Below are 15968 nucleotides of genomic sequence, written 5' to 3'. Positions count from 1 at the left end.
TTGAAATACCGAGGGTGCTCGTTTGCTGTCATTTTTCAGTTAACGCATAAAGCTTTAGAAACACATCAACACCATAACTTACAGTAACTTAAAACCCATCAGAGGAATTCTTGATAATCTAAAAATCTAACATTTGAATCCAATGAAAGTAGGATGGTAGTGAAAATTCTGTGTACTTGTTGCAAAGATTATGGCAGAAATATATAATGTGAATGACCCTTCCAAACTGCCCATTTTCAGTTTAACATTAATCTCCTGCTTGAATTAGAAAAAAAATGTCATTGCAACCCTCATTTTCATAACAATTTCCATGAAATAATAGATCAGTGAGTTCAGAACAAAATTTAAAGAAAAACCTTTATATTATCCATTTAAGAATGTACAGATAAAGTGCTGGCAACATATTAAAACTGAGTTGCAAAATTTGATCATCAAAGAGACCAATTTAAAGCTAATTATCCCACACGCAGTTGATATAATATTCCCATAAATATCATTATTACATGGTTACTTCAATAAAAATGGAGTCTTTTACTTTAGAATAAAGCAATAACATTTAACACATAGGACTGACATTTCAAGAAATATTTAATATATTTCAAAGTTTACATTTTCAAAACTTTAAAGAAACTATTTTATACATCAAATTTGATATTGAAGAATTAAGAAAACGCTGTACAATCCTGATCACGCTCTTTCTCTCTCTCTCTCTAATATATACTGTATATACTTAAATATTTTAAACAGATATCTTTAGCTTATTCCATATATCACCTAGTATGGTCATTTGTATTACATATAAGTTTGATGAATGAAGTTTTGCGCAAGATTGACAAATAAGTGATTATATAATTTTAGACTTTATCATGTCACTAAAATAACTTGCAGATTTTTAGGAGTCTGTGAAAATTGAAGTATGTTTTTAAGCAGGATCCTAATTTAGAAGTATCACCTTCAAAGAATGTCAGAATTGATTTGATTGTTTTGTGGTTTTAGTTTTTAAAAATTTTTTGCCAAAGTTTTATTCTGATGGATATTTAGCATCCTTTGAAGGAGTCTATGACACATCTGTTTGGAGTCTGCATGTTTTTCAGGGGGATCTACATATCTATCACAAAAGGAAAGGTAACAGTTAGAATAAGCCAAGGATCCAAGGGAAAAGAAAAGACTGAAAAAGGCCTAATCTCAAAAAATAAGGTTGGAAGTAGGCAATCAGTATGATTCCAGAAGCAATCTTTTTGCGCGAAGTATTCTTCCAGAAAGTTACCTTTATGCTTAGGTTCATTTATTAAACTTCATTTCATGCAAGTCCCATACTCTAGCACATCAAAAAGCTAGAATTAGTCATTGAAGAGGACGGTTTGGCCCACCAAAATAGCACAGAGCTTCCATTTTATTCTCCCTGCATTCTCATCAACTCACTAGTCTACACGAGAGAAAACAGAGAGTAGCCAATTAACCTGCCAGCCTGCATGTAGGAGGAAACCTGGTCAACCCAGAGGAAAACGTGGTCACAGGGAAAGGTTGCAATTTCTAAACAGTGCAAGGTTATGACTGGCTCAGGCTCATTATTGCTGTGAGGAAGCAGCTCTAGCAGCTGAATCACTATGTCTGCTGCAGACTTTGAATGTGGATCCATGAAAAAGTCAGTATTCCAGAGTAGCCTAATTTACTGCTATTCTGAATTTAATAATGTTCCTGCTTTTTATTAAGTCTGGCTGAATACAATACATCAAAGATGATTTCTTTTGCTGAGGCTGAATTAAAAGGATTATATACCTGTTACTGAAATCAACCATGCTTTAATAATCATTACCTTCAGTTATCAGACACAGAAAACTCAAGCTCTGGGAATATAGATTTTGTTGTAAATCTCCCAGAAGAATTTGCTTCCCTGGCCTTTGTGAAATCAACTGATCCCTTTGATTTATGATTAAAATTGAATAATTTTGAGAATTTGAACTTACTTTTTTTACTCATGGAATCGGCATTGACATTCATTGTGCTGGAAGATTTTGCTTGTAAATTAGCATTGTATTTTCCCTGTGCAGTTGCATCATCAAGGTCAGATACAGATGATGACCTTATTTTAAATGTTTCTCTTGAAAATTTATTCTCATCTGTACTTAGTCTAACTTTGGGAACATTTATTTGAGCAGAAGGATTTGGTATGTTCACATCAACACCAACTTCACGAAACTCGCCATTCAAATTTGGAGAACTAACACTATTTTTTGTATGCTTGGCACCTATGCTTGCACCTTTCAGTTTTCTTTCAGACATGTCAATACCTGCACCTCCTTTTATATGCGCAGTAGGTAGGTTGAGATCTACATTTCCTGGAGACATGTTAAGTGAAGGCTTCTTCAAACCCGAGCCTTTTGCACTTATATCAGGAATTTCGAGGTTCATGTCAGGCATATCAAAACCTATACCATTTTTAGGATTTTTAAGGTCCATATCTCCCTTAAGGGATGGAGCATGTATTTCAGCCTTAGGAACATTCAAATTACCACCTACATTTAGGGAAGGCTGTTCCATTCCTGAAATTTCCACATTAGGTTTTTTGAAAGTTGGAACCTTCAATTTTGCATCTACATCACTTGTCACAGTTGGTGTTTTCAAACTGAAGTTAGTATCTGGACTTGACCACTTTGTGCTAGGCATTTTAATATCCATGTTTCCACTTGAACCTTGCATGCCAAAATCTGGAGTTTCATAATTACCCTTAATATTAGGACTTGACACACCAATGCTAGGCACTGAACCACCAACATCCAGATCAGGTGCTTTGGGACCAGACATTCGGAAAGAAGGCAATTCAACCTTTGGCATTTTAAACTTTCCTTTTGCATTAGGGACATCAACATTAGGACCATTGATGTCAACATTTGGGCCTTTGAGATCAACTCTTGGACCTCTGATATCCCCCTGAATGTCTGGGGCAGAAAGATCTATCTGACCTTTTGGTAGGCTCAGCCCATTATCAGGACCTGACAATGACAATTTATTACTTGGCCACTTCACTCCTGGTAATTTAAACTTCCCTCCTGTAAATTCTGCATCTGGCAAATTTGCATCTATTTCCGCTTCGGGAAGTTTCATGTCAACATCTGGAGTTTCAAAATTTCCCTTAACATTAGGACCCAACGCATCAACACTGAGACCATCAAAATCAACATCTGGGCCTTTGGGACCAGATAGACCAAAGGAAGGCATCTTTAAGCTTGGCATTTTGAACTTCCCTTGTGCATCAGGGACATCAACATTAGGGCCATTGATGTCAAGATTTGGGCCTTTGAGATCAAGGTTAGGACCTTTGATATCCCCCTGAAAGTTGGGAGCAGAAAGATCTATCTGACCTTCTGGTAGGTTCAGCCCTTTATCAGGACCTGACAATGACAATTTATTATTTGGCCATTTTACTCCAGGTAATTTAAACTTTCCTCCTTTAAGTTCTGCAACTGGAAGGTCTGCATCTATTTCCCCTTTGGGAAGTTTCAAATCAACATCTGGACCTTCAAAATTTCCCTTAACATTTGGACCTGACACATCAATACCGGGTGCTTTTAATGAACCATCAAAATCCACATTGGGTCCTTTGGGTCCAGATAGTCCGAAGGAGGGCATTTTCCATTTCCCTTTCGTGTCAGGAAGATCCACACCTCCTTTAAGGTCCACATCAGGAGTTTTTATATCTGCCTTCACATCTGGTATAGACATGTCCAGTTCAGGCCCTTTTGGTTTATTTCCAGAGAGGGAAAATGTAGGTTTTTTGAATTTTGGGAACTTAAATTTACCTTCCGTGCCAAAGCCATCCACTTTTGGAGCATTTATGTCAACGTTTGGACCTTTGAAATCTCCTTCTACTTTTGGAGTAGAGAGATCTAACTTTGGTGTTGATAAGTTTAGGTCCACATCTGGAACAGAAACCTTTCCTCCAGACATATTGAATGAAGGTTTCTTTATGCTTGGGCCTTTCAACTTTATTTCAGGAACTTCAAGATTCATATCAGGCATATCATAATCTGTGCTTAACTCAGGCTTATTAAAACCTATACCAGCAGATTGGATTCCTGCTTTAAGATCTGGGGCTGAAATATCAGCATCAGGAATTTTAAGATTACCACCTAGGTTCATATCAGGTCCTTCAATTCCAGTTATGTTTAAATTGGGTTTCTTCAGTTTTGCATCTAAATCTCCTGTCATTTTTGGTGCTTTTAAGTTGAGGCTTGTGTCTGGAGTTGACAAATTAGCACTTGACATCTTAAACTCTGGCATTTTAAATTTTGGTTTATTAATCTCTGCTTTGGGGATGTTGATATCAATGTCTCCTTTTGTAAGATTTAAGTCAACATTTGGAGTGTCAAAATTTCCTTTAATATTCGGACCAGACACATCAATACCAGGGCCTTTCAAGGAACCATCAATGTCCAGATCCGGTGTTTTGGGTCCAGATAGACCAAAGGAAGGCATCTTTAAGCTTGGCATTTTAAACTTTCCCTTTGCATCAGGCACATCAACATTAGGACCGTTGATGTCAATATTTGGACCTTTCACATCAAGGTTAGGACCTTTGATATCTCCCTGAAAGTTGGGGGCAGAAAGATCTAGCTGACCTTCTGGTAGGTTCAGCCCTTTATCAGGACCTGACAATGACAATTTATTACTTGGCCACTTCACTCCTGGTAATTTAAACTTTCCTCCTGTAAGGTTAGCATCAGGCAAATTTGCATCCATTTCCCCTTTGGGAAGTTTCAAGTTAACATCCGGAGTGTCAAAGTTTCCCTTAACATTTGGACCTGACACATCAATACTGGGAACTTTTACTGAACCATCAAAATCAACACCTGGGCCTTTGGGACCAGATAGACCAAAGGAAGGCATCTTTAAGCTTGGCATTTTAAACTTTCCCTTTGCATCAGGCACATCAACATTAGGACCATTGATGTCAAGATTTGGGCCTTTGAAATCAAGTTTAGGACCTTTGATATCCCCCTGAAAGTCGGGAGCAGAAAGATCTAGCTGACCTTTTGGTAAGTTCAGTCCCTTATCAGGACCTGACAATGACAATTTATTATTTGGCCATTTTACTCCAGGTAATTTAAACTTTCCTCCTTTAAGTTCTGCATCTGGAAGGTCTGCATCTATTTCCCCTTTGGGAAGTTTCAAGTTAACATCCGGAGTGTCAAAGTTTCCCTTAACATTTGGACCTGACACATCAATACTGGGAACTTTTACTGAACCATCAAAATCAACACCTGGGCCTTTGGGACCAGATAGACCAAAGGAAGGCATCTTTAAGCTTGGCATTTTAAACTTTCCCTTTGCATCAGGCACATCAACATTAGGACCATTGATGTCAAGATTTGGGCCTTTGAAATCAAGTTTAGGACCTTTGATATCCCCCTGAAAGTCGGGAGCAGAAAGATCTAGCTGACCTTTTGGTAAGTTCAGTCCCTTATCAGGACCTGACAATGACAATTTATTATTTGGCCATTTTACTCCAGGTAATTTAAACTTTCCTCCTTTAAGTTCTGCATCTGGAAGGTCTGCATCTATTTCCCCTTTGGGAAGTTTCAAATCAACATCTGGACCTTCAAAATTTCCCTTAACATTTGGACCTGACACATCAATACCGGGCACTTTTAATGAACCATCAAAATCCACATTGGGTCCTTTGGGTCCAGATAATCCGAAGGAGGGCATTTTCCATTTCCCTATCGTGTCAGGAAGATCCACACCTCCTTTAAGGTCCACATCAGGAGTTTTTACATCTGCCTTCACATCTGGTATAGACATGTCCAGTTCAGGCCCTTTCAGTTTATTTCCAGAGAGGGAAAATGTAGGTTTTTTGAATTTTGGGAACTTAAATTTACCTTCTGTACCAAAGCCATCCACTTTTGAAGCATTTATGTCAATGTTTGGTCCTTTGAAATCTCCTTCTACTTTTGGAGTAGAGAGGTCTAACTTTGGTGTTGATAAGTTTAGGTCCACATCTGGAACAGAAACATTTCCTCCAGACATATTAAATGAAGGTTTCTTTATGCTTGGGCCTTTCAGCTTTACCTCAGGAACTTCAAGATTCATATCAGGCATATCATAATCTGTGTTTAACTGTGGTTTATTAAAGCCTATGCCAGGAGTTCGGATTCCTGCTTTAAGATCTGGAGCTGAAATATCAGTATCAGGTAGTTTAAGATTGCCACCTAGGTTCACATCAGGTCCTTCAATTCCAGTAATACTTAAATTGGGTTTCTTCAGTTTTGCATCTAAATCGCCTGTCACTTCTGGTGCTTTTAAGTTCAGGCTTGTGTCTGGAGTTGACAAGTTTGCACTTGTCATCTTAAATACTGGCATTTTAAATTTTGGTTTATTAATTTCTGCTTTGGGGATGTTGATATCAATGTCTCCTTTTGGAAGATTTAAGTCAACATCTGGAGTGTCAAAATTCCCTTTAATATTCGGACCAGACACATCAATACCAGGGCCTTTCAAGGAACCATCAACATCCAGATCCGGTGTGTTGGGTCCAGATAGACCAAAGGAAGGCATCTTTAAGCTTGGCATTTTAAACTTTCCCTTTGCATCAGGCACATCAACATTAGGACCATTGATGTCAATATTTGGACCCTTCACATCAAGGTTAGGACCTTTGATATCTCCCTGAAAGTTGGGGGCAGAAAGATCTAGCTGACCTTCTGGTAGGTTCAGCCCTTTATCAGGACCTGACAATGACAATTTATTATTTGGCCATTTCACTCCAGGTAATTTAAACTTTCCTCCTGTAAGGTTAGCATCAGGCAAATTTGCATCCATTTCCCCTTTGGGAAGTTTCAAGTCAACACCTGGACCTTCAAAATTTCCCTTAGCATTTGGACCTGACACATCAATACCGGGCGCTTTTAATGAACCATCAAAATCCACATTGGGTCCTTTGGGTCCAGATAATCCGAAGGAGGGCATTTTCCATTTCCCTTTCATGTCAGGAAGATCCACACCTCCTTTAAGGTCCACATCAGGAGTTTTTACATCTGCCTTCACATCTGGTAGAGACATGTCCAGTTCAGGCCCTTTTGGTTTATTTCCAGAGAGGGAAAATGTAGGTTTTTTAAATTTTGGGAACTTAAATTTACCTTCCGTGCCAAAGCCATCCACTTTTGGTGCATTTATGTCAACGTTTGGACCTTTGAAATCTCCTTCTACTTTTGGAGTAGAGAGGTCTAACTTTGGTGTTGGTAAGTTTAGGTCCACATCTGGAACAGAAACATTTCCTCCAGACATATTAAATGAAGGTTTCTTTATGCTTGGGCCTTTCAGCTTTACCTCAGGAACTTCAAGATTCATATCAGGCATATCATAATCTGTGTTTAACTGTGGTTTATCAAAGCCTATGCCAGGAGTTCGGATTCCTGCTTTAAGATCTGGAGCTGAAATATCAGCATCAGGTAGTTTAAGATTGCCACCTAGGTTCACATCAGGTCCTTCAATTCCAGTAATATTTAAATTGGGTTTCTTCAGTTTTGCATCTAAATCGCCTGTCACTTCTGGTGCTTTTAAGTTCAGGCTTGTGTCTGGAGTTGACAAGTTTGCACTTGGCATCTTAAACACTGGCATTTTAAATTTTGGTTTATTAATTTCTGCTTTGGGGATGTTGATATCAATGTCTCCTTTTGGAAGATTTAAGTCAACATCTGGAGTGTCAAAATTCCCTTTAATATTCGGACCAGACACATCAATACCAGGGCCTTTCAAGGAACCATCAATGTCCAGATCCGGTGTTTTGGGTCCAGATAGACCAAAGGAAGGCATCTTTAAGCTTGGCATTTTAAACTTTCCCTTTGCATCAGGCACATCAACATTAGGACCATTGATGTCAATATTTGGGCCTTTGAGATCAAGTTTTGGACCTTTGATATCTCCCTGAAAGTCGGGAGCAGAAAGATCTAGCTGACCTTTTGGTAAGTTCAGTCCCTTATCAGGACCTGACAATGACAATTTATTATTTGGCCATTTCACTCCAGGTAATTTAAACTTTCCTCCTGTAAGGTTAGCATCAGGCAAATTTGCATCCATTTCCCCTTTGGGAAGTTTCAAGTCAACATCTGGACCTTCAAAATTTCCCTTAACATTTGGACCTGACACATCAATACCGGGCGCTTTTAATGAACCATCAAAATCCACATTGGGTCCTTTGGGTCCAGATAATCCAAAGGAGGGCATTTTCCATTTCCCTTTCACGTCAGGAAGATCCACACTTCCTTTAAGGTCCACATCAGGAGTTTTTATATCAGCCTTTACATCTGGTATAGACATGTCCAGTTCAGGCCCTTTCGGTTTATTTCCAGAGAGGGAAAATGTAGGTTTTTTAAATTTTGGGAACCTCATTTTGCCTTCTGCACCAAAGTTGTCAGTTTCAATGCTTGGAGCTTCAAGATCAATATTTGGCGTTGATAAATTCAGGTCAACATCTGAAATGGAAATAATTTTCACATGTTAATTAAAGATATTTTTAATAATATGACTTCGTTTTTCACTTAAAGTGTCATGTTTCTTTGTCTTTATTGTACCATTTGCACTCATCCCATTTCTTGAAATATCCATGTCAGTAGATCTTTTCTCTGCCGAACCACATGTTGGTATACTATCCATTACTGAATATTTGCTAATTTGTTCACTTTATCCTGAGATTAAATTTGGAACTGTTAGTTTGCATCTGTTACTTAAAGATTAGGAGCAATTTTATTTCTTCTTAACTTTTGAGGTACATTTAATTTTAGGAATACTTTATATTGCAGTTTTTATGTATTGATTAAGATGTTAATGATCATTTTGCCCTCAGTAAATAAAATGTTTGCTGGATGATGAATTTGCAGGTTAGTAAATTTTTGTTACTCGCTCGTATTATCAAACTGCACTCGTCTGGAAGGCTTCTCCATAACTCAGCCTGCTAAATCCAATTTTCCTCACAGGAAGATGGAATATTGAAATTCCCTTAAATCTATCATCTATGATATTAATCACTATACCTCTTTTTGGGCCAGATTATCAATAGGTGTTGTGTTTATGACATCTTGCACATCATTAAACATTGTAACACACATATTAGTTTTGGTCATTTTTATTGTAGTATTGAAAATCTGCAGGTTCTCCTGATCGTAAATTTCATCTTCCACCATGAATCTATGAGCTCTAGTTCTAGTGTCACGCAACTTCAGCAAAAATGCCTACTTCCCTTTACCCTGTCTATACACATCATAACTTTATACCTCTCTCAAAACTCCCTTAATTCTCCCACGTTCAAGGGAATAAAGGTCTAATCTATTCATTATTTCCTTATAACTCAGGTCCTCAAATTCTGGCAATATCTTTATAAATTTTCTCTGCATTCTTTTAAGCTTATTGATACCTTTCTTGCAGGTAGGTGACCAGAACTGCACATAATACTCCAAATTTGGCCTCACTGATGTCTTATACCACTTCAACATAACATCCCACTCTTGTACTACATTTTTCTGATTTATGAAGTCAAATGTGCCAAAAGCTCCCTTTATGGTCCTTTCTGTGACACCACTTTCAGGGAATTATGGATCTGTATTCTCAGATCTCTCTGTTCTACAGCACTCCTCAGTGATCAACTGCTCACCATGTAAGTCCTACCTTGGTTTGTCCTCCCAAAGTGCAACACCTCACACTTGCCTGAATTAAATTCCATATGCCATTTTTCAACCCATTTTTTCCAGCTGTTTCAGATCCTACTGCAAGATTTGATAGCCTTCCTTGCTTTCCACTTTGCTCCCAATCTTGCTGTCATCCACAAATTTGCTGATCCAGTTTACCACATGATCATCGAAAACATTAATATGGATGACAAACAGCAACAGGCACAGTACCAGTCCCTGCAGCTCACCGCTAGTTACTGGCCTCCAGTCAAAAGGCAATCATCTGGCTTCTCCTGCTGAGCTAATTTTGAATCCAGTTTACTACATCCTCAATGAAAGTGACTGAAATTTCTGGACCAGGCCCCCATGGTGGGACTTTGTCAAACTCTTGCTGAAGTCCATGTAGACAAAATTCATTGCCTTTTTCTCATCAACTTTCTGCTAGCCTCCTTGAAAAACTCTAAGATTGGTTAGACACAACCAACCATCTTGACTATCCTAATCCTGTAAATCCATAAGACGTAGGAGCAGAATTAGGCTATTCCACCCTTCAAGTCTGCACTGCCATTTCATCATGGCTGATCCCGGATCCCACTCGACCCCATACACCTACCTTCTCGCTATATCCTTTGATGCCCTGACCAACCAGGAAACGATCAACTTCTGCTTTAAATATACCCACGGACTTGGCCTTCACTGTAATCTTCAGCAGAACATTCCACTGATTCACTATTCTTTGGCTAAAAAAAAATTTCTCCTTACCTCTGTTCTAAAAGGTCATCCCTCAATTTTGAGGCTGTGCCCTCTAGTTTTGGATATCCCCATCTGAGGAAACATCTTCTCCACATCCACCCTATCTAGTCCTTTCAATATTCGGCAACTTTGAATGAGATCCTCTCCCGTTCTAAATTCCAGTGAGTACAGGGCCAAAGCTGCCAAATGCTCCTCATATGTTAACTCCTTCATTACCAGGATCATTCTTGTGAACCTCCTCTGGACTCTCTTCAATGACAACACATCCTTTCTGAGATATGGGGCCCAAAATTGTTGACAATACTCCAAGTGTGGCCTGACTAGTGTCTTATAAAGCTTCAGCATTACCTCCTTGTTTTTATACTCTATTCCCCTTGAAATAAATGCAAACATTGTACTTGCCTCCTTTACCACAGACTCAACCTGTAAATTAACCTTCTGGGAGCCTTGCACAAGGAGGTCCTTCTGCACCTCTGGTGTTTGAACTTTCTCCCCATTTAGATAATAGTCCGCACTGTTGTTCCTTTTACCAAAATGCATTATCATACATTTCCCAACACTCTATTTCATCAGACACTTTTTTGCCCATTCTTCCAATTTGTCTAATTTCTGCTTTCATTGCATTCCTTCCTCAGCACCACCTACTCCTCCACCTATCTTCGTATCATCCGCAAACTTCGCCACAAAACCAGTAATTCCATTATCCAAATCATTGACAAAACAATGTGAAAAGTAGGGGTCCCAATACTGACCTCTGAGGAAAACCACTAGTTACTGGCAGCCAACCAGAAAAGGCCCCCTTTATTCCCGCGCACTGCCTCCTGCCAGTCAGCCATTCCTCTATCCATGCCAGTATGTTTATCTTGTTAAGCAGCCTCATGTGTGACACCCTATCAAACACCTTTTATTCTAGCAGGAACATACTCTCAATATTTCACTTCAGAAGGCCTCCCAATTATACCTTTGCCAGAAAACAACCTGTTCCAATCCACACCTGTCAGATCCTTTCAGATGCCATCAAAATTGGCCTTTCTCCAATTTAGAATCTCAACCTGAGGACAACTATCCTTCTCCATAAATATCTTGAAACTTATGGACTTATGATCACTAGATCCAAAGTGTTCCCCCCTGTCACATGCCTCAGTCTCATTCCCTAATAGGAGATCCAGTATCACATTCTCTCTAGTTGGGATCTAATAGGAGATCCAGTATCACATTCTCTGTAGTTGGGATCTAATAGGAGATCCAGTATCACACTCTCTCTAGTTGGGATCTCTATAAGATTAAGTTTAAGGAAAGTTTCCTGAACACATTTGATGAACCCTATCCCATCCAGTCCCATCCAGTCCCTTCATAGTATGGGAGTCTCAGTAAATATGTGAAAAGTTAAAATCACTTACTGTCACAACCTTATTTTTCTTACCACTATCTACCATCTCTTCATAAATTTGTCCCTCTAATTTCCACTGATTATTGGGAGGTCTATAATATAATCCCATAGTAGCCTCAGTAGACGATTCCTCCTGTTTGTTCTGTCTGAGTACTGCCACCCCTCCTCCTTTAATCCTTCCTCCTCTATCATACTTAAAACCACAGAATCCCAGAACATCTATATGATTGGTTGATAAATTTGCATGTTTGGTTCAGTTTAAGTAGGTGGTTTCGATGTTTCAGATCCAATCGGTAACAGAAAAATCAATTTGGAAACCTAATATTGAATAGGTATTTACTCCTTAAAGTTCAAAGTTTACCTAAACCCCTGATACTGTAGGTTAGTTTTTTGTACAAATGAAGTTTTTAAAAAAAAATTACCTATTCCGAATCAACAATTTCAAAATCTAAATTATATTCTGTGCCTTACTTCAGAAATTTGTCTTCATGGATGCACATTTTTCAAGTGGTGTGCAACTAGCTTTCCCTACAGTATTATATGTTTAGCTGTACTGACTAATGGCAAATTCTAAGCATTTATTTAGCTGTATTTCCCATGTTACATGTATTTAATTCAAAATAGGAATGCTAAGACATTTTTTTAAATCTGGAGAAAATTCATTGTTACCTTTGACTTTTGGTGCTTTCATGTTAATGCCTGTATCAAGTGCTGAGATACTTGGTCCATGTAAATTGGCTGACGGAGTTTCAAACTTCGGGGCTTGAAAATCTGCATTTGGCATATTGACATCAAAACCCCCTTTTGGAGATTTAATCTTAATCCCAGGAGCTTTTACGTCAGTCTTCAAATTTGATGATGGCATTTCAAAACTCGGATCTTTAAATTCCATATCAGGCATCTTAATTGCCCCCTTTGGTGATTTAATATCAAACTCAGAGTTTATCAATCCTGTTCCAGGCTTCGGAGTTGAAGCTTTAACATCAGTCAGTTGTATTTTACCTTGTGGACCACTGATATCAAAGCTAGGTGTTTTCACATCGATAGTTGGTGAAGCTTGTAGTTTTGCATTAAAGTCAGAAGAAATCTTCGGTCTACTTACGTCAATCGAAGGTGTTTTTCCATTGATATTTAGGCCACCAACACCGGTACCTGTGTTTGCTAGCTTAAGGTGGGGCTTGATCTTGCTGTTGTACAACTTTTGGTAAGCTTGATCACTAATTCCCTGTAATTTAAATTTGATTTTAATGTAAACATACATAATTTTGATATGCTTAACCATATAAACTGAATATATTATAGATCAAAAGCAAATAACACTTTTTACCATATAAGAATTTTGTAATCCATAATCTGCATCTTTTGCATTAAATTTCAGACTTTTTTTGTATGGGTCAGCGTATTTCAGTATTTTGCCAACTTCTTCACTACTTAGGTTGTCAAAATGTATTGTTACTGCATTCAGTTGATCACCTACAAAATAACAATAGTAAGTTTTGTTTAACATGTACAACCTCTCTCTAAATTATAACATCTTGAAATATATTTATTAATTATATTTGTTCAAAATATTAATTCAGAAACAAAAACACCAGCATTTCCATCATAAACACAAGCTGGAAATCCAAAGTAACACACACAAAATGCCGGAGGAACTCAGCAGGTTAGGCAGCAACTATCGAGAGAAATAATGAGTCGATGTTTCAGGCTGAAACCCTCGTCAGGACATTACATAAGATGAAGCTTATCGAGCAAATGTAATTGTCTTTCATTTAAAAAAGCATTGAAGTTAATGCAGTGACTAGAAAATGACAGTGGAAAGCTGAAGGTAATTCAAAAGAAAGGGATTGCTATATTAATTATTCTGGTTTTATATATGGCTATAGTCCCTTTGAATCAAGGCTTGCAGAAAAGTTAGTAACATTACTTAGAAATTGACACAGTTATTGATAGGTTTCAAACATTTATTGTGTTAAGTAGGAGCATACACCATTACTGTTGTCACCCCATGAACCATCTCTCTTGCCGGTAGAGATCCCAGGGTTGGGAGATATTGCCAAAGTAACCTGTGCAAATAAAGTGTATTTTGTAGGGGGTGCACACTGCAGTTACTGTGTGCTAGTGGAGGAAATAAGTATCCAAGGTGGTGGACCTCATGCCAATTGGTGGATTGCTTTGCCCCAGATATTGTTCAGCTTCTTAAGAATTGTTAGCAGTGCATTCAGTCAAGTAATTGGAGAGTGTTCCGTCACTCCTTCCTTGTGCAGACAGGCCTTGGAAAATCAAAAGGCAAGACACCTGCTGCAGGATATCCAGCCTTATCATTGGAGTATTTATATGCCTGCTCCTTTTGAGTTATTTTTCTCTTACGGTTGATTTATTTTTGTAATATCAAGCAATGGCTATGGAGACAAGAACTGAAGATAACCACTGAAGAACTGATTGCATTTCTGGCTAGTTGTTCCAGTGCAGTAACAACACAGAGATTTACCCAACCCTGAGTGGAATCAGATATATCCTGTTCAAACACATATGCCACTGGCATATAGGGCAGCAAAGAAGGTCCTCCACCTGTCTGTCCATGGCCAAAAAAACAATTTTGGTCTTGGTCTTGGCAGTGTTCAGGGTTTCCTTCATTGTGCCCCTAGCTTCCTTTCAGTTTTCACTACTGTCAGCCATGCAAGTCCTGAGAGGAGACTCAGGAATACCTTCATACAAAGATGGCAAAAGATTCTTCATTGCTGTTTCCAAAACAGTTTTGTTTGACCAGTCAGGATTGTTGACTCTGAGCTGAACTCCTGAACCTGGAGGACTATTGGGCCATGCGTAGCCTGGCCTCTACCCTCTGACCTGTCTGGCACAGGGGACCCTACCAAGAGCCAACACATAAGGCTGTGACTCCAACCAGCAAAGCTCTCTGGGACATGAGACACACAAAACCTCAAAACCAGGACAAGGTTGTGGCCCTTTTGGAGGTCTTGCTTGCGGAATGCATGACAAATTCAGTCCAGCTAATGACCTGGTCTACTGTCACTCATCAGCAAGGCCACGGACGGCGTGACTGATAAAGGTATCAAGTTGCAATTACTCAACAATCATCTCCTTACAGATCCCCGTTTAGTTTTAGTTTGACTACTTGCCTCCAGACCTCATTTCACCCTTGGTCCAAACATGTACCAAGGAGCTGAAAGCTAACAAGTATGGTGACATCAAGGCTGCATTCAGCTGAATGTGACATTAAGATGCCCTAGTAACTCTTGTTACGTACCCCGTAACTGGGTTGCCAAACCAGCAGAAATGGATCACTCAGTTGGAGTCTGGAGTACTAGAACTAAGAAAGTTTTATTAAAGAAACAAGCAACACAGTAATCGAAAGGATAATAAATGCAACAGTTCAGTGATGATAAACACACATGTGCACAGAATTAAGATAACAGCATCAATCAAGCTCTATCGTTGTCTAGGGGTAAATGACCAATTTCAAAATGACTCAAAGTTCAGTCCAGTTTAGTAGTTCAGTTCGCAGTAATCGTTGCCATGGCGGTGGACAACGTGGGGGAAGAGAGAGATAGAATAGGAACAACTCATCATTCAGAACGGCTTCACTCACAGACCAGCAAGATGGCTCACAGACCAGCGAGATGGCTCACAAACAGCTTTTGGGCGGGTCCTTGGTGATGTCACCTGAGGTCACCGACTGTGACCCCTCCTCCAGATGCGGTCGATCCTCTGCAGTGAACCCGGCACCCAGGCAAGGGCGGACACACACCGGGTTCCCACTGATCGTACCTTTCCACCCTTGTCGTTGTCTGGGACTTCTCACCCACTCGTGAGAAGCGCACCGCTTCCAGGGTCTCGTTACCTCGGGTGGCGTGTGTGTCTGTCTTAGCGAACCTGTCCCTTTTTATCCCCCTGCTGGGGTATCGCCTGTCCATCACTTCAAACAGTTCAGGGTTCAAAGGGGGGAGCCGCTCCAGACAGCTCTTCCTCCCACATCCCTTCATTACACATCTCCAGACGCTGCTCCATTGTTCCTTATCTCTCCTTCCCCTGAGGGCAGGTGGCAGACCAACTGCTGATGCCACTGATGCTAGCCCAGGCCAGCAAACATCTTAATTTTATGTGTATTCTCGTAACACTCTCAACACCAATGGGGGAAAATG

At 39.3% G+C, this 15968-nt stretch overlaps 1 protein-coding gene across 6 annotated transcripts in view; it reads right to left on the bottom strand.

Annotated features, from left to right (window-relative positions):
• Positions 1-363: 363 nt before the first annotated feature.
• The window catches only part of si:ch211-125o16.4 (neuroblast differentiation-associated protein AHNAK), a 38778-nt gene continuing 23173 nt past the window's right edge, over positions 364-15968 (bottom strand). For all 6 annotated transcript variants that reach the window (XM_063055549.1, XM_063055550.1, XM_063055551.1 and 3 more), the window contains 3 exons: positions 13133-13278; positions 12475-13030; positions 364-8471 (listed from right to left, as the gene is read on the bottom strand). In XM_063055549.1, coding sequence (XP_062911619.1) covers positions 1819-8471; positions 12475-13030; positions 13133-13278 — 7355 coding nt within the window. In that variant the 3' untranslated portion in view covers positions 364-1818. The remainder of the gene's footprint in view (positions 8472-12474; positions 13031-13132; positions 13279-15968) is intronic.

This window comes from Mobula hypostoma, chromosome 8, assembly GCF_963921235.1.
Source record: "Mobula hypostoma chromosome 8, sMobHyp1.1, whole genome shotgun sequence".
Classification (NCBI taxonomy): domain Eukaryota; kingdom Metazoa; phylum Chordata; class Chondrichthyes; order Myliobatiformes; family Myliobatidae; genus Mobula; species Mobula hypostoma.
This window is presented reverse-complemented; position numbering and strand designations above follow the sequence as displayed.